Raw genomic sequence first — 19,212 nt, 5'->3', positions numbered from 1 at the left:
TGCTCAGAGAGAGGGAGGGGCAGGGGTCTAATGGGGGCCAACCAGCTAAGTTTTGTCAAACTTTCTGGCTCAATTTTATTTGATTTTATTTTAAGATGTTGTAATCTTCTACCAGTCTGTTGCGACAAGGGCAGTATTCTTCGCTGCTATCTGCGGGGCAGCAGCATGAGAGCCAGGGACATTAAGAAAATGATCAGGAAGGCTGGCTCTGTACTAGGGACTCCTCTGATAGTGAAGACAGACTGTTCACCTGGACTTTTATTTTATTACATTATCCATCACATCTGTTATATTTAAGATTCATATTTTGATCATCTTTAAAGTAGTCTCTGTATATACTTTTATCATATGTATATACATTGTGTAAATCATTCAAGTATCAATATTTAGTACACTCAGAGTACACTAGTACTCTAAGACAATCACGCACTTCACTACCAACCTAACCTGCACTAATGTACAGTGTGCTAACTGAACAGTGTATACTCAGCAAATAGTATATTATAGTTATGGTTATATCTCTAGTCACTATTATTCTGTTTAGTTTTTGTATATAATTTAGCCTATCTATCTATCTATCTATCTATCTATCTATCTATCTATCTATCTATCTATCTATCTATCTATCTATCTATCTATCTATCTATCTATCTATCTAATCTTATTTCTCTGCCAACATTGTGCCAGTAGGTGGCGGTAATGCGCCTGTAAACTGGCCAGTCAGCCTCCAGAAGAAGACTTCCTCCTCCTCACTAAAGGGAGGGTTGTGGTAAAAACACTGGTGGAGAAATGCCAGGAGGACGTTCATTCTCTCCCTGTGATTAAACGCATAGATTCAACCGCCATAAAAATAATAAGAGGAAACGCATAGATTTGTTTCGGGTGAGGGTTAGTGCAGGCAAAATGTCGTCTTGGGCGAAATCATCTTCAGCTGCACGGCGGCCACCGGCGAACCCAAACGGAAGGTAAGCGGAGCGGTTCGCTGTAGCAAGTTTAGCATTAGCAGCTAACAGTTGCAGCCACAGCACAAAGCTAGAAGGGAGGGGGGTTACCAACCGCTGTCTTCCTTGTATCAATGTACGTTAGTAGATGTTAGTTATATTTGACAAGATACTTGAAAAACTCCTTATTGTGTTGTGCAGTGCGCAGCAACTGCGGTTGTTCCGGAGAACAGCGCCTTACCCCACCAGAGAGGAGAGGACCGAGGACCTGAAGGATGCTCTGGACAGGTAGCAGCATTAACGTTACACTCCTCTAACTCAAAGTGTTTGTGTGTTAGTAAATGGACATTACATGGATCACAATCCCGTTGCATCTGGAAGGCTTTATGTTTGAGTTTCAAGCTTCAAGTTTAAGTGGACACCTTTTGACGTTTGTTTCATGCCATTTATACCGAAGGAATAGCTCCGGTTTAAATTACTTTAATTTTACTGTTAAGTTTTATTCAGATTCATTTTGGGTTACATTTAGGATCATTTAGCACAACCTTCTGTAAAAGTGTAACTGTCTCAGAGGAAAGAAAAAAAATCCAAAGGCTAGCCAGTCCATTTGAAAATTTAGGTTGAAATAATAATAATAATAATAATAATACTACATTTATTTCTACTGCACTTTTAAATCATAGTGAAACTCAAAGTGCTACAGTTCTAATAACATAGAGAACACAACTAAAAGGGTTACGTGTAACACCATATTATGTTTAGGATATTTCATTATGACTTGTTATTTGTATCTAAAATAAAATAAACTGAATGTAACTGCTCTACTGTTCAATCACATCAGACAGATTTTAGTAAAACATTGATGCAACATTATTATATTTTCACAGTATGATTCTACTGTAGCTACTCTAAATGTGTATCTTAGTCAAGGTGATCTGCTATCCCCATACAAGAAACCTGAAAGGACCTTTTTGATTTGTGTAAACCAATAACTTGCCACTTTTGCTCTGCCCCATAATGAATTGGACAAAGTGTCCTATTCTTAAATCCCAGTCCGGTCTTGCAGCCACAGTACACCAACACAAGTGTTTTCATTTATTTTGTCTGGTAGTCTTGTCTTGGGTGTCACAGTGGTTGTTGCACCTGTTAAGTTGGAATAACTGACACCTCTGTGAATTCTCACTCAACCTTGACAAGCAAAGTATTTCAGCAGTTCACCTCTGAATCACCTTAAATGGTATTTCAAGAAAAAATAGGAATTGAAATGTTTGCAATAGCAAGCAATTGATTGTGTATCGACCAAATTATCAGGCATGAGAATGCAACATCAAAAATAATGTATATTCATTTCTAGACCCAGGGCCTTTGAAGCACACTTTTGTTTTGGGGGTTTGAAAGAAGCTTCCTCCAGTTTTTCAGTTTTTCTCACATCTTGATAATATCAAGTCATCATGACCTTTTGAACAGAAGGCATAGAAATGCTTCCTTCATTAAACCATAAGAGTAAAAGAAACACCTGTCTCACCACTTTCCTTTCAGTTATGAAGAACTAGAGCAAATGCAAAACTACAGTGGAAGTGTGAAGTACGAGGGGTACAAGCATCAACCAAATGGTGAGACTCCTCACATTCATCACTAAAACACACTAACAAGTTCGCACCAGTCAAACTTGGTATGTTTTTTGTTTTTTAATGTGGCACACAGAAACCTTGCACACCAAGACTAATCCTATTAAAAATTCTCACAATGAAAATGCATGCCTTGTTAGTCCTCCGCTGCATTTTTAATCACATAAAACTTTTGTTCAATAGCTGATAACCTATTGCTTTAAGCTTCAGATATATCCTCTTAAGTTATGGTGTGTCAAATATACAGTTTACAGGAAAGTTAAATGGTAAAGATGTAATCCTTACAATTTCGGTCCTGGTTCATTTGGGGATACCCGTGATTACCGTGGTAACGACAGGTGTAGTTTAACACTACAGTATGCACTTTTTGAGCAGCTACTTTGTCAGAAATACAGCAGAAAAGCAGGTCGGTCAAAAATAATGGCCTGTGATATGATCCAATGCTGCACATGGCATGAATAGTTTTCCACACAACAGCAATGCCACAGTTAAGTTGGTTATCTTGCTGAGGACTTGGAGATGTGCAGCCTGTCACCTGCAGCTCTTGATCTGACATCCCACTTTGGCTGCTCCTTCTTATTCCATTGCTCTCTTGCAAAAGAAAAAGTGATCCGCTGATGAACAAATGCCAAAAATGGCTGTTATCTTGCTTTGTACACATTTTTAATAACCAATCATAGTCAGAGCTAACTGCTATGACAATTACGTTACATTTGCTGTGCTGCTTCACAATAAAACCACCCTATGTGTAGCTAGTTGAATGCTTTTAATGTCAAGAAGTGTCAGTAGGAAATGTTTGGTTTGCATTAGCAGTAACTTAATTCAACGCTGATGTGGCTGTAGGAGAGTCACTAGTAAACAGTGACTGTTACGAATAAGATATAATTTCACCAGATTGGTGAAATCCCATTACTCTCACTGCCAGAAGGGGCAGACTAAAGTCCTGCACTCCAACTTTAAGGATTATAATGTTAAAATGTCATTTTATTGTGATTAGTGCTCCAGCCCATGTAGATGTATTGCTGATTGCAAATTCACCAAAAATCTGCTCTTATTTATCTACCTGCATATTTCCCTCTCCTGTCCCCACTCTTTCTCCCTGTACCTCTCCTTCATACTCTCCCATCTCTTTCACCATCCTCAAACCTCCAGCCAAACCAGAGGGCACTCCAGCAGACAGACGTAAAGCCATGTATCAGAAGTTCTACAGACAGGTGCAGGAGGAGAAGAAGCCGGCTGACTGTGTGGTCCTCTCTGTCACCAACCAGTGCCTGTGAGTACTTTTGACAAAAATCTAAACCACTAGCAGTTAAGGTGAAAATTTGGATGACTTCTACATACAAGGATTGATAGGATTGACTGGAGGGGTCAGCCAAGAGCATTTGTTTCATTAATTTAGAGCCTGGCTGGATGACTTTCCCCCGTGCTGACCCGATCCTCTGGTTTTATACTAGCATTTATGATGGATGGAGGCTTCAAGCACCACTAAGTGCTTGTTGTCCTGAATGGAGATATCTCATCTGATTGTTCTGATAATTACAAATATGTGTTCAGATTTAGGCAAGGCTTAGATACCATCAATATATAACAGACCTGCCAACCTATACACATTTTGCGTAGCAGGTATGCATTTTGACATCATACGCTGGTATGATTTGTCACTCTAAAGTACGCAAAAAGCTGGTGAGGTCTGTGAGGTCAATTGTGCACATGCGGTACTGAAGTCTAACAGCAAGAGGCAGCAGCGTCTAGTCTGCCAAAAAGCAAAAGAAGAAGAAGAGTTCAACCAATCATAGCGGCAGATTCATTCCCCTGTCTTCACCCAAATATCAAGCGGGGATGATCCTGATTGACAAACGCGTAATGTCATTTCAAGAGACTGCAAATCGACAGCAACACAACATCGATTTTATCTCTCTCGTTCCCCCTCCTCACTCTGGCTGGCTGGTTCCTCAAGTGAGGATGGTTCTGTTAACTCCTTTACAAAGGAAACAGGACAAGGGTGGATGTGAAAAGTTGACATTGTAAATTGAGTTAACTTAACGCAGACCTCCCAATAACTAATAACGTAATTTGCAAGCTAGCTTTCTTGTTCACCAGGTATTTAAGTTGGCAAAGTAACATTAAATTATATTGTCTGTGTGTCGCAGATTGTTAAACGTGACTTTTCACGTTGCAGCCAAACCCGTAGCCGTAATGAGAGGAGCAGGATGAAAAAAAACAAGTGCATGTGCCACAGAAATAACGTTACCTAGAAAGTTACCGGGAGGTGTGTATCATCATGTCATTAAGTAATAGCCTACCTATACAGAACAGTTGTATTAACCAGCTCTAAAATATTCATGTCACTATGGCCCCAAAATAGGCTGGTTTGGGTTTTACAGCTACATTGTTATTGTCTTTTTAAATTAGCTGAAAATCATATTTTCAAAAATCACATTGGCTTAAAGTTTGATTACTGTGGAGATGTAAACAATAGAAACTATATAAATGCAGCACTAGTGGTAGTTTGGTGTGTAGTAGTGAAATTGTGTTTGTTGGTAAGCTGTGTTTAGGTGAAAGACAAATGGACAAACAGACATAAGTGACCAACTAACAGTTTTGACATCTACAGATATTTTTGTAAACAATTTGTTAATGTTATCAAGAATTTTCATATCAATGCATCCCTCACTTTTTTGTTCTGTCTGCTGCATGCATGCAAATGTTGTACAATGATCCATTGTGTGAACAGCAGTGATTTGCATCTGACACATCTAGTGGTCTGCTACTCAAACAACTGGTCTGGGGTTTGCAGGTCTGATATAATGAGTTGTGTTGACAAGATCATCCCTGACACAGTGAGGCCCTTCCTCAGTTGTGATGCACACCAATGTGCAATAAACTACAAAAAGATCCTCCCATCAAACATCGTAGGCTGTTATGTAAATGTGCCACTCCCAAAACTTGAATTCATCACCAGGGTTACCACACGTTCTGGAAAACGTGGTTAACAGTCGGCCAATTTTCCAGTCATGGAAAACAAGAGAAAGTAAAATGTCCTGGAAAATTATTTCAACATTTTCCTATTTTCCTTTAGCTGAGAATGAACTACTAGGGTATCTATCATAGCTCCCCAAAACAGATAACATTGCAATCTGAAAGGGCTTAATTATATTCATGATCATATTAACGTTCAAACGGTAGTTTATGGCCAGAGTATTTTAAATAGGCTGCTCTCGGTTATGTTGTGGAAACACTGTGAACGCACCCCCAAGTCACATCACATGATGACTTTACAACTTAAGTGGCCGAAACTCTGAATAATGTAAGTTACATTATCCTTCAAATGTAAATATTAGTCACTGCTGGCTGGAAACTGGTAGTTTTTATTAGGTGTATAGATTAATGTTGCCTTCTTCCCAACTTATTTTAAACAGCTGAATAATGTGAAATTGGTTAGCATGTTTGTTTCAGTTGCTAAAGTTGACGTGCTTGCTAGTTTGTTTTGCCTGCAAAGGTTTAAGGTTTGTGATTCAACTTTGGCTAGGAGCAATGGTTTCAAATGTGTGTTGGGCATTGTTGAGAGAGTTGGATAATAATTAATGGGAAGTCAGGGTCAAAACAATGAATGGGAGCCCACCTATATGTGAGTCAAACACCAACTTAATACTGGATAACGGTACTTGTTTACTGTTCTAGCGTTGTCTCTTATAAAATGTCATCACTTCCATATGGAACCCTATAGTGTACTGTATCAGGTTTCATTTAAGGTATTGCATTTGATATTTATTTAGCTCTGCTCCCACAGGTCTTAGTCAAATCTGCAGGCTCTCGGTCTTCTGCAGCTGATTTCATTGTTTTAATCTGAAAGGTTTGTTCATGTTATACTTGTTGTAACTCTTACATCCAAATTTACATTCATACTTGGGCCACTGAGAATCTGTGGATTGTACCGCCACATGTACATTTTTCGGATGTGATCTTTAAGGATAAGATATTCTATATTGATGAAATTCTATATTTTTGTTAATGTCAACAAATCCCATGAAAAGACCAAAACCAACAATGAATGAAAGTAACTGTTGAAGATAACCAGTTGATCTTGTGTGTACGTGCATTTGACAGCACCACTCCCAGTGACTTATAAGTATGCAAAGCTCTAAAGTTAGGTGAGAGTCTTCATGATCACTCATCATGACAAAGACACAAAGACAACAAGGCCTAGGTTATCCTTTTACAATAGTGTTGAATGATTGTGTCGCATTATGTTTGATTTATGATGACTGACAGGCAGATCCCCGGTTCTCTCCTCCCGGCAGCAATGTCATTGTTCTTAAATGTCTTTAAAGCTGTTTGAGACTACATGAAGTTTATTTTAATACTCCGCACATATTGCTCCCGTTATCCATAGAGCATATTTTACAGTAGAAAGATACTGATAAAAAGCATTTCTACAAACACCAGATTCAAATTTTACTCATTTCATTTAATATGCGTTTTTATTACTGCACCAAAATTTTCTGAAAAGCCACATTTCTATGTGCCATTCAAGCTCACCCGTGAAGAAAGTAGGAACATTATGAGATGTTAGCACAGTGACTTTACAACCTCTATCATAAAATGTTCTTTATCCATGACTAAATTCATAACATAATCAATTTTATTTTTCTTTATGCGTTCTAAGAATATGCAAGCTAGGCTATAATGTAATGCAGTTTTAAATAAGAAACTGATTTGTTTGCACCTGTGTCAAACACACGCACCTTTCCACCAAAGCTTCAAAGTTCTTTAATACACTCCATTAAATAACTCCCATTTACTGTACATATCAAATATAACTTGGATAAGACATTCTCACAAAACAACATAATATCATACTTTTAAAAAGGCTGCTATTGTTACATACTTTACTATATACTACTTGTTACATATAGTTACATACTAATGACATGCTACACACAAAAGCATTTTTCATGATGAATAAAAATTTTCGCTGTTTGTGAAGATTCTCAGTCATTCCGGTCCTGATTGTCCAAGGAGGGTTGGATCGAGGGCAACTGAACTTCCTGGTTGTAGATACTTGAAGACGTTTCGCCTCTCATCCAAAGGGCTTCTTCAGTTCTGACAGGTGGGGAGCCCCAGCTATTTAACCTCTGTGGGGTCATTATCAAGGTCATTGATACCACTTGGTTCGTTAGTGCTCCTGGCTGTCGTAACGACAAGTGTAAACGAAAGTTGTTGGAGTTGTCACATTAGGCCAAATGTGAATGGTTGTTAAGTCTCTAAGGAAAGGATGAAAGGACAGCATTGTAGGTGGGGGGTAAGTGGTGTCATAGACCTCCTCCCCTGTTGAGGGATGGTTTCTCTACTTTGACGTAGACCGCTTCCTTCACTCCTCTTTCAAACCGTCTGTCCTCCCTATCCTAAATATGCATGTTGTCTTCAAAAAAGTGTCCCTTATCTTTCAGTTTCCCTAATATAAAAGTCTGTGAATTCTTCATTGCATTGGTATGCCTACACTAGATTGCTTTTCTTGTGTTTGGGTGTGTGGTCTTTTGGTTAGACCAGTTTCTGTCTTAGTGTGTTGGGTGCTGGGTTTGAAAAACAAAGGGATGCGCTGTCTGTTGAAAATCCTCCTGAGTTTATCAGATACTCCAGACATGAAAGGAATAATGATGTTTATTCTTCTTTTCATCACCACCTGCACGGTTGTTGTTCTTCCTGGAGCTTGTGGCTGTTTTTACAAAGGTCTAGTTGGGGTATCCACAAGCTTCTTGGGCCTGAGCACTTGGTACATTATCAGCTCGGTGGTGCACGGTTCTGATAACTCCTAGCTTGTGCTCCAGTAGGGGTGCAACAGATCATAGTTGATCCGTGATCTGTACAGATCGCCCCCCATGGTTCGGCACGCATGTGAACCGCGGATTAATTGCAAAATTTAACATCTCATTTAAAATAAAGTAAACAAACTGCTGTAAGTACAAGTCATAGACAGACAGCGCGTCGCTAACAGAGATTTTGAAGAGCAACAACCAAACCAGCATTTAACGGGTCCATAGTGACATCTGCAGCTTTGTTTACACACTGTTTAATGTGCTGCAGCTGAGCAGCTAATTAGCTACGTAGCTGCTAACTGATGTTAGCGGTGCAATTTTCCCCGGTTAATGTTTGTTTGGTGGCTCATTGAACAAACTAAACTGCAGTACAAGATGTGTGTTCATGTTTGTAAGTTATGAAGTTTTGATGATGTGGACACAGGCTGTTGTTTCATTCACTACCATGTTTAAAGGAAGAAGGTATCATGCTTCATATTGTAATTTAATTTACCAATTTAGCTTTGAATATTTTATATATTTTAAGATTTTATTTAAATATTGGACATCTTGAATGTTGTTTTCATCTAAGACCATGGGCAAAAGTTCCATGCTGTAAGTGTTTTACAGAATATACGGAATACAAAGTTTTGTCCCACCCCCCCCCCCCTTTTTTTTTTTTTTTTTTTGCTGATCTGAAAAATGATCCGATCCGTGACACGATCCGAACCGTGAGTTTTGTGACCCGTTGCACCCCTAGTGGTGACAGTCAAACAGTAAGTATTGGTCTGTGTGTGCGGGTTTCCTGTATACTCCAATGTGGAAGCTCCTGTCCTCTTCATTATTTACAGCACAGTCTAAAAAGGCCAAGCTGTTGTTCCCGACATCCTCTCGTGTAAACTTGATGTTACTGTCCACTGAGTTAATGTGTTCTGTGAAGGCTTGTACCTCCTGGGTTTTAATTTTGACCCATGTGTCGTCTACATATCTAAACCAGTGGCTCAGTGTTGTTACTGTCTTATTCACTGTTGTCTCTCTCAACATTTTGCTAATGGTTGAACAGTGGATGCTGTATTCGCCTCATAAATCCACACCATTAAATTGATCTGCCCTCACCTAATTTGATGACAATTGTTTACAAAGACTGCTCTGTAATGTTGATACTGCGTCATCATATGTTAAAAGTAATAGTATAAATACATAAAACATTTACACTCACTACACAATGCAACCTCAAAAAGTAATAAATGCACGACGTACTCGTACAAAAATGGCAACCATGAAGTTTGACAAATACAGCATCTGTGTCTGCATTTATGTTAACTTTCTGGTTAGTAGCTAACTAACCAGTAGACTAACACTGAAGTGACAAAAGCGCTAACGTTTGCTACTAAACTACTATTTATGTTACCTAGTGCACGGACCAGTGCTTGTTATTAGCATGCAACCAAGCATTTATTATCTAAACAAAATGGATGTAACTTATCAGTGCCAGAGCATGCTTATAGACTATTTATTTTATTCTTTAGGTCGGAAATTGTGTATGTCATAGGGCTCTATCCACTGGGATTATAAATACAGGCAACGTTTGTGGTAAATTCAACAATATAGGTGTACATAGTAGTTAAATGTTTCATTTTTTTCTTTTTTTTTAAGTCTTCTTCAGCTGTGCTAGAAAAACTGCTTGGTCCCATCTTATTGCTATGTACTTGTTCTCAGCTGTTAGTTGGGATTTAGAATATAGATATAACAGCATGACCGACATTTATACGTAGTATAAACGGCACTCATTTTTGCACAATACATTCATTCAAAAGAAACTTTTCAGCATAGTAACTCATGAGTAGCTAATGACTTATACTCACTGTTGTGTACTATGGTCTGCAATTGTAGTTGCAACGTCAATGTCAAATGTATATTGCAGATGTTATGGAATACTCCTTCTGAAAACCTAGTTTGAATATCACATAGATTTAAATGGTGACTCAGTTTTGCTGTGGAAAAAAAGGTCTAGGCAAACTTCTTTAACCACTCTTTCAACAAAAGAAAATTGTCCTTTTGTCATTTTATTGGTAGTACATTTTCGGTACAATATGGCTATCACTTGCAGCTATGCTTGCCTACATTGGCCACTCCGGACAGACAAACTGCTAACTGTGGTAGTGGCAAACGGGGCTTTTTATTTAGCCACACTACTCCTCATATAGGTTTGCCTACTTCTAGTTAGTGGATGACTTCCTATTTTTTGCCAGAATTAGTATCTTTGACTCTAAAAAAAAGTTTTTTTCCTGTATGATTGCTGAATGTTGGAGCAAGATGTAAGTCTAGGAAAAAGCTCCTGCTCTGTAAGTCATGGGACTGATATAAAAATATTAAAAAACGCAACATTTACCATTGACGCTTTACTGCCCGTTCACACATACAGACTCAAACACTAGAGGCGCAACATGTTGCCATTGTTATTGGAACCTCCAAATACCAGCCTGGCACCAACTCCAGTGGTTGAAGACTCAAAAGTGCACACTGCCAACAGCTGTTTATAACAGTGTTAAGTTTTTTGGTGTTTTCCTTTGACAGGACCACAATTCTTTGAAAAACTTACACAGCTTCACCAGAGGAATACGACTCTCTGTTTTACCTTATTTATAACCTAAACACATGCAACACTTACGACTCCTTGCCAATTAAGGTGCATACACTCTCTTACATTCTCAGAGATTTGATTTCGGTTTATCTTTCTGCCAGCTGAGTCACCTAATATAGAGATGTCACGTTAACAAAGTGTTTCTCTTCCTCTCAAAGGGATTACCCCAAATCGCTAGGCCAGTGCTTGCAGGAGCGTGGCCTATCAGTGGAAATGCTCTACCTTCAGGCGGAGTCAGGCCTGACCCGGGCCCTGCAGGATGTGCGAGCAGACGGCTCCCCGTTATGTATTCTGGTGGAGCACACAAACGTAGCTCTGTCCTCCTGCACTGTTATCATATTCTCAGAATCCCTCAAAAGTAAGTCCCTACCCCTCATTCCTTCAAACTTAGCCAAACCACCGCAATTAAAACCCTCCATCCCTTTTCTAGGCTCACTTCTACTGATGGTGTAGTGACGATGTTCATTTTTAAAATCTACCAACATCCAAAATGAAATAAAAACAAGACATACTTCCATTAAATACCCCAACATGCACACTTCAAATGCTTTAATTCTGCACTCAGCAGTTGTAACAAACCTACACAATATTCATTCAGTTTATACATCAGTGGCAGTCAGCAGATCCTCCACTAGCTGCTACTGGTATACACTTGAACACTGAATAAAACAACTGAATAAAATCTAAAAGGAGCCAAATTAGTGTGTAAAAAGAAAAATAAATTTTGTTACAACTTAGGGTTTTTTTGTTGCTCATGCCATTGGTTTTACCAGTTATGATAACACTGTACTCACCATAGTAATTGCTGAGATCTCAGAACTACGGCTACAACGGGGCAAGAAATACAAATGGCTAGATAAGTTCTAAATGACCCACCAGGTCAAACTTAATTGGAAGAGAAAATAAGGCTTCCTGGTTCAAGCTTCCGTATTTGCCATAGAAGGGCACATTCATGTCTTTTTGTGAAATCAGGGATTACTAGTGGTCACCAGTCGATCAGACCAGTTATCCTAAATGTCATGTTTCATATTGAAATACAGTTGAGTAAAGACATGAGATGTTTTCATAACCAATAGAACTGATGGCCCGAGGTACAAAATTTAAACCCATGTTGAAATAAATCCTAGTTTTTTGATTTAACTCAGTTTGGAATACTAGAACAATTACTAGAAAACTATATTTCCCCTGTGCTTTTTTCTATATTTATAATAAAAACAATTTCTGAATTTCTGCACTGAGTGTGCAGAAATCATTAAGCAACCTGTCTGATTTAAGATACCCCACAAAAACTGATCTTTTTTTAAAATAGCACAGCATGCACAGACAAATCTGCATAATTCAAATGTCAAATCTACACAATATAAAATAAGAACATCATAACTGTGCAGAGTGATGTAATTTTTCAATGATGTTACACTGTGTAGCTCACAACAGAAACATGAAAACCAAAAGATGCCCTAAAAATACACTTTTTGGTCTACACCACCAGAATAAAATTAATCAATGTATGTCTTTAAAGCTAATATTAAAAAATGAAATTATTCATTGCACCAGAAATAAATACAGATCAAATCATCTAAAGTTAAATCATTGCTCATAAAATATGTCCAGCAACATAATGCAACACATTTTTAAGTTACTGATAAACGCACACCTCTATCCAAACTGCATGCCACTCATCGCCCCTCTTTTTCCAACAAACCACAACTCATACTCAAAATACCTTCTCAAAAGTACTACCTACCGAAGTACCAAATATCAGCATGACACAAATATTCTTTAAGAACCCAATTCATTTTTACTGCAAATTTCTACGGCTTTGGCTCATTTTATTTTACTTTCTCCCCCTCCAGTCCCTTGACACCACAACTCTAACTCTCCCATTTCGCCCCCAGTCCATCGCAACATGCCCAAAGACCAGGCCATGGACTTTGTTGCAGCAGAGTACAGTCGTGGACTCGTCAAAGAACGCCCGTCAAGGGATCCCGCAGACATCGCAGCACAGGCATCACAGCTGCTGGATGATTTTCTGGATCGAGAAAAGATTGAGCGCCACAGTGTTCCTTCCGAAACCCGTCAGCTCCTCATGCTGTTGACCGAGGGGGTGCATCTTTACCCCGAGGAGCTGGAAACCATCTCAGAGTACGTCCGTTCCCGGCAGGTGCATGCACAAGGTGGGACACTCATCACACTGTAGTACCTACACTATCTAGGCCTGGTGCTGTGTCAATATTACCGATTGGACCTTTAACTCCTTATCGTCCCCTGTTCTTTCCTTCTCTTTGGGTCATGCCTTTCCTGTCTACTGTGGTTCTTCCTCTCTCTCCAGCCTCCAACACTGAGGGGGAGAGGGGGAACATGTTACCTCCAGGACTGGGGAAACCACCTCCTCTGCTCCCTACTCCACCCGGGCCCCCTCAGCCCCAGCCTGCAACCGGAGCAGGGGGACCCATGGGGAACCACTCACCACCTCCACCTGTTCCTCTTTTGCCTTCACCAGGTTAGACTGCAGACTTGACTACTTACTTGACTTTTTAAAGGGTATTTTTAAATTTGTGTTCATTTCAAGGGTGTAAAAACCATATACCCTGCTACCACATTTTTAAAAATTCAAACTTTGTCCTCCTTGTTTTAAGAGAAAATGGTGTTAATTTTGTATTCAGGCACACTTGAGGTGTTGATGTTGACATGGAATGGTTCCATCTCGTCATGATGTCCTCTAAGTAAAAGAGTAATGTTTTTCACCCAGATCTGTTTTGTGTCGCTTTTTTTTTTTTTTTTTTAGGTTCGTATCCCAAAACAAAACCTCCCCCATTGCTGTCCTTGCATCGGCCTCCTGGTCCATCACTAGGGCCCCCATCTTCACGGGGCCCACCTTCCTCACACAGTCCTTACGGCGCCCCTGGCTTGCCTCGTGGGCCCCTTCTCCACCATGCGCCTCCATACCACCCAAGCCCCAGGGGCCCCCATGGGACTAGAGGAGCCCCTCCCTCTCTGAAGAGTTCTCGCCCTCCACTTTTATCTGCGCCAGGTGCATATAATATCATAATCATTTTTCTCTTCACCTTTGTCTTGACAATTTCCGTCCTTTTTATTAAATGTATATGGCTCTCAAAGATTGTAATTCTGAATTTGTATATAGAAACATTGAATTAAAACAGAGCACTTAGATATAAACAAACAATTTAATTTAACCTTGTTGTATAACATTCTTTTGTCTTTTTTCCCCTCTTCTCCTCTCCCCTCCCCGCTCTCTTTCTGCTCAGGTGGCCCTCTTCCACGACCGAGTGGCCCCCGACACTAAGAAAAGACTAAGACATACACACACACACACACACACAGGCTACCAGTGCCAGCACTGTACTCTTGAGCAAAAGACTCCTGGCCACTGCGTAGGATTCCTGTTCGGGCAATTTGACCTTTTTTAAATAAAAGTAGTAAATCAGTTTCCGTTGGATGGAAAAGATAGGTCATGTCAGATATTATTATCTGAGGTTTATTATTGTGGATGGATTGACAGAGAATGGCAGTATTCTATTGACTGGTCATGTATTTTTTTTGAAGATCCTTCTGTCATCATGGTTAATTTTTTCTGTGTATAGTGCACTGGTCTCATCCAGAGGCATCCCATTAAAAAAAAACAACAAACAAACAAAACAAAAAAAAAAACAATTTTGGTCGGGGTCACATTGACAAGCTATACAGGATAAACACTTAACATCTAACTTGTTTAGCTGAATGCACAAAAACCCTTGCCACCAGTGGGCAGCTGGTTCATATGGAAGGAAACAAAAGGTGAGAGGTATTGGTGGTCACATGAAGGTAATAAGACTTTTACTTGTCTCTTGAAAATACTGAAGAGGTCTCAGTAGCTTACTTGCTGTGGACAGTGTTTCAAGACAGTACTTAAAAGCACTTCTCAAAGGTTCTTGAGACAATTTCAACAACTGATGAAAGACATTACAAGCTGATCTCTGGGTTTGAATTTTATTTTTATTTATTTTTGTCTTAGGTGCACAACTTTTGGCTCCTTTTCACGACAAGTCAACAAATCTTCATAATTTATTACTTCACTTCAGGTGTGTTGTCTTAGTAAACACACTAACAGTGTTTTTCCTGAGAATGCTTTTGATGCGTTGTCAAGTAAACTTGGTGACAATATGCAGTACAGCACCTTGGCAGTGAAAGCATAGTCCCTCTGACAGCATTTTGACTTTTTTGTAGGCTTTGTTTGGTCATCCAGAATAAAAACGGACCATATTGTGTTTCATCAAAGCAAAGGAGGCAACCCCTGGCCACTGCAGTAAGGTCACATAATTCTATCTCTGGGGTCAAAGTGGGGGGTGAGAACCATGTCATCTCTTTGTATGCAGATGACATAATTTTGTTTCTTACCAACTTAGTCACTCGTGCCTGCCCTTATGGACCTCTTGTCAAAGTATAATGTGATTTCTGGGTAAAAGGTTAATGTACAAAGAAATTTTTCTAGCTGAAAAGATTTCAAGGAACAATTTTCCCTTTTAAGTGGAATACTCATTTCATAACATTTAGGTTTAAAGATTCCTAATCAACTAGACAAAATATTCTCACTAAATCATGACTTATTGCTTAAAAAGGTGGACAAGGACTTGGATAGATGGATGCAGTTGCCAATTTCTTTGATTGGGTGAGTGAACTGTATTAAAATCACTGTCCTACCAAAATTTCTTTACTTTTTTCAAACCCTCCCCATATCTATACATAAGAATTTCCTCAAGAAACTGCAAAGGATGGCATCTACATTCATCTAGAGGAGGAAAGCTCCTAGATTTAAAATCAAAACCCTTTACAATACCCCTCAGTGTGGAGGATTGAAGCTCCTTGATTTCAATTGTATTACTGGGCTGCTCAGTCCAGAGTAATATGGCTCTGGCAGACAGAGCGAGTTAACTCCCCTGCTTGCAAACAAAGAGAGCAGTGCCACACATCAGCTGTGCCACTGGCCAGCATTCCTTTTATTAAGTCATACTATACTCTGAAGAATGGTACTGATAATCCATTTATTAAACATACATCCAGAATCTGGTCTGCCATTCAGACACATCTTTATAGTGTTATTGCACTTCACAGTAATATTCCCTTCCACACCAACTCTGCTTTATCAAATGTACTCAGAGATGACATAACCAAGATGTGGCATGATCAGGGAATTAAGAACTTTGGGGACCTTTACAAGAATAACATACCTACTGTCATTTGAACAGTTATGTAAAGCCTTCCACCTCTCAACTACTCATCTCTTATAATATTTACAGGTCAGGCACTTCATAAGTACATTTAAGAGAGGAAACTCCACTCCTCTAAAGCCCCTCCCAATTGATGAAATTCTAAAAGATATCAAACACCCCAGAGGCATTTTGTCGTTAAAATATAACAGAAGTTTGGCCTTCATAGAGACTGAACCCCTAAACACCAGGGCCAAATGGGAGCAAGACCTGGACTGTCCTTTTGAAGACAGTAAATGGGAATTAATATGCGAGGAGGCACTACACTTTTCATATAACAGCCACCATAAGCTTTTGCAGTTCAACATTATCCACATAACCTATTTTACACCAGAAAGACTCCATAGGATGAATTAATCAACTTCAGATCTTTGCCAACATGCAAAACAGAGACAGGTAACCTTATTCACATGTTCTGGAAATGTAATAAATTAAAACATTATCGGGGTTCAATATTGGAGATTCTTAAAGAGATTGAGTTTAAGATCCCCTGTTCACCTAAACTAGCCTTATTAGGTGACATATCTGACATCTCTCTTAACAAAAGAAACAAGGTGCAGTTTATCAAACTGGCCATGATTGCTGGTAATAAATGTTTTGCTTTGTTATGGCAAAGTGCAGATCCCCCATCCCTTGTCCATATGTGGCTTAAAGAAATTTCCTCGTACATGACATCAGAAAAAATGACGTTCAATCACAAAGGAAAACCACACATCTGTTAAATGCTGGTCTGCTTTTAGAAGCTACATGGGAAATATTTCACAGTCTGTTGTTGGTCGATGATGAGATATGTTTGACATATGCACACGTGCATCTGTGTAGATGTGTATAGTTGAATTTATATGTACTAATGTGTGTAAATTTTATGTTTATTTCACCAAATGTACCCTGACCCCCAACCCCCCATACCATTGCTTTGCCCTTGTCTGGGGGTGGGGGGGACTGGTCTTGTGGGATTATTACTTTATTATTTTATCTTTGATATTTCAATTCTGTGTTTTCTCCTGTAGACTGTTCTGTGTTTGAGAAAAATTCAATAAATAAATTGTTAAAAAGCAATGAAGGCAGCTTGAAAGGCTCGCCAGCATAACCTAAAGGGATATGAATCTCTTAACATATTTTTCTTGTCAGCAAATTATGCAAAATCTAAGTGAGCTTTTCTTCACAGCAAGGTGTCTAATTTTGACAACTTCCGTCAGTACAGCACGTAAAGGAAAGCTCTGTAAAACGTCCTGCTAAGCAGAGTGCATTGTCATTAAAATCACTGCTTTTCAGCCTTTTACTTCAAGTTCTCAGTTGAAATTTCTCTCATGCAGTCATCCTCGTTCATCTTGAGCGGAGTCAGTGAGAATTTCTTCATGGATGTTTCCTGTTGTCATGTAACGAGAAAATCACATTCAGACTAATGTATTGTAATTCAGGGAAAAACTCGCAGGTTTAAAGCATAAACAATTTTTATCATTTTTCTTGTTACAAAGCTCATTAAATGTTCTGTTTTGTTTTTCGGAACTTTTGAATACTCAGTGCTAGGAATTGTAGAATGCTCTGGTTTGCTTGTTAACAGTCCTTTGCAATGTTTGGTGTGGCATTTGTGGAGTACAGACAATGCAGCGAGTCAGTTGTAAAGATATGCTCATATTTCCCAGATTACCCAGTGTACTCGGTTGTGAGAAATCCTCTTGAAATTCTTAAATGTGCTGCTAAGTGATTTCAGGATGTTACTTAATGCTGTGAGACAGTTTGGGAAGCATTACAGATCACGGATTACACACCAGCAACATGCCATTTGTAAGAAGAAATTTTTCCTTTACACATTTCCTGTTTTGTAGATAATGTCCTAACCCTAACCCTTTTTTAAAAAAGAAATATACAGTTTATAAATTGTAAATGTTTCGCTGTGGATTTGTCGAATGTTTTCTCTGATGTGCAGCAGTGTCCAACAGGTATGGAGGGAGAATCTTGACAATATTTTCAAAGAAAACGCCTACAAATGTTTTAAATATTTTGTTATGTTTTGATGAGCGTTTGAATGTTTTTTCTTCTGTTCAAGAGAGAATTAACCACAGGAAATAAAAATGACTACCTGACTTGTGAATACCGACTGCTTCATGTATTGTTTTGTAGCACTGAACAGTGGATGTAAATGTTTTTTTAGCACGAAGCAAGAAAGACTGATGTTAATCTGAAAAATCTGTATAAATTGATATAAATTACGTTAAAACCAGATTGATCAACCTTCAAATCAATATTTAGTAGATGCAGCAGTTAGAGCCAACATTAGCAACTCTGGGAGAGAGCAGTGTGGGCGAGTATATCATGTACACTGAGTGTGGCTGATTATAGATGAGAGACAGGTGTTTAGTTCAGGTGACTGGGAGAGTGGGAAAATCCAAAGGGCGGGAGGTCAATTATTCTTTATTTTATTTATGTACTTAAGTCCCTGCACACCAGTTTTGCTTGCTTGATTAGATTTCATTTCAGGTTGAAGGTGGGTGGAGCAACACTGGAATGATGTGAGGTCACTACATATCAAGTAGTAACAAGAACGACAAAGTTGTACCTGTAAAGGTTGTGAAGTCCTGAGAAGAGGTCTAATTAGGAAAAACAAGTGAAGACACCTGTCAGCCTAAATGAGGCATAAGATTTAGATACATTTGTAAATATTTATTTGGCATCACAGGTTCTTGCTAATGACTCATTCAGTATTCAAAAATTCATTTTGGCATTTAACCACTGCACAGGTTAAAGGTGGTTGGAGTTACATTGGGAATTATGGGATGTCATCAGCTCCTATGTCAATAAAAACGATAAATGTAAATAGGCTGTTGTCACAGAAAGACATTTTGACTTGTCATCGCAGGAAAAGCACGTCATTGTAATGTCATTGTCACTAATGACATTAACGATCTCACAGCGAGCCAGCATGCACAATACTAAAAC

The 19,212-nt window shown here is 39.0% G+C and overlaps 1 protein-coding gene across 1 annotated transcript; it reads left to right on the top strand.

The window, feature by feature from the left end:
* Positions 1-726: 726 nt before the first annotated feature.
* si:ch211-216l23.2 (uncharacterized protein LOC565061 homolog) lies at positions 727-18,367 on the top strand. The gene is made up of 9 exons (XM_067588755.1): positions 727-965; positions 1,143-1,229; positions 2,481-2,554; positions 3,722-3,842; positions 11,167-11,366; positions 12,904-13,182; positions 13,338-13,508; positions 13,794-14,039; positions 14,275-18,367. Exons 1-9 carry the CDS (start codon positions 904-906, stop codon positions 14,310-14,312), a joined length of 1,278 nt encoding a protein of 425 aa, XP_067444856.1. The 5' UTR covers positions 727-903; the 3' UTR covers positions 14,313-18,367.
* Positions 18,368-19,212: the final 845 nt, after the last annotated feature.

This window comes from Thunnus thynnus, chromosome 5, assembly GCF_963924715.1.
Source record: "Thunnus thynnus chromosome 5, fThuThy2.1, whole genome shotgun sequence".
Lineage (NCBI taxonomy): Eukaryota > Metazoa > Chordata > Actinopteri > Scombriformes > Scombridae > Thunnus > Thunnus thynnus.
Note: the sequence above shows the minus strand (reverse complement) of the source record. Positions and strands in the feature narration are given on the sequence as shown.

What these genes read in the sequence shown, in the direction of transcription:
- si:ch211-216l23.2 (XM_067588755.1), top strand. Translation starts at nt 904, where the DNA reads ATGTCGTCTTGGGCGAAATCATCTTCAGCTGCACGGCGGCCACCGGCG. An exon ending in CCGGCGAACCCAAACGGAAG is followed by an intron (nt 966 to 1,142) that starts GTAAGCGGAGCG and finishes TGTGTTGTGCAG; the next exon opens with TGCGCAGCAACTGCGGTTGT. An exon ending in TCCACTTTTATCTGCGCCAG is followed by an intron (nt 14,040 to 14,274) that starts GTGCATATAATA and finishes CTTTCTGCTCAG; the next exon opens with GTGGCCCTCTTCCACGACCG.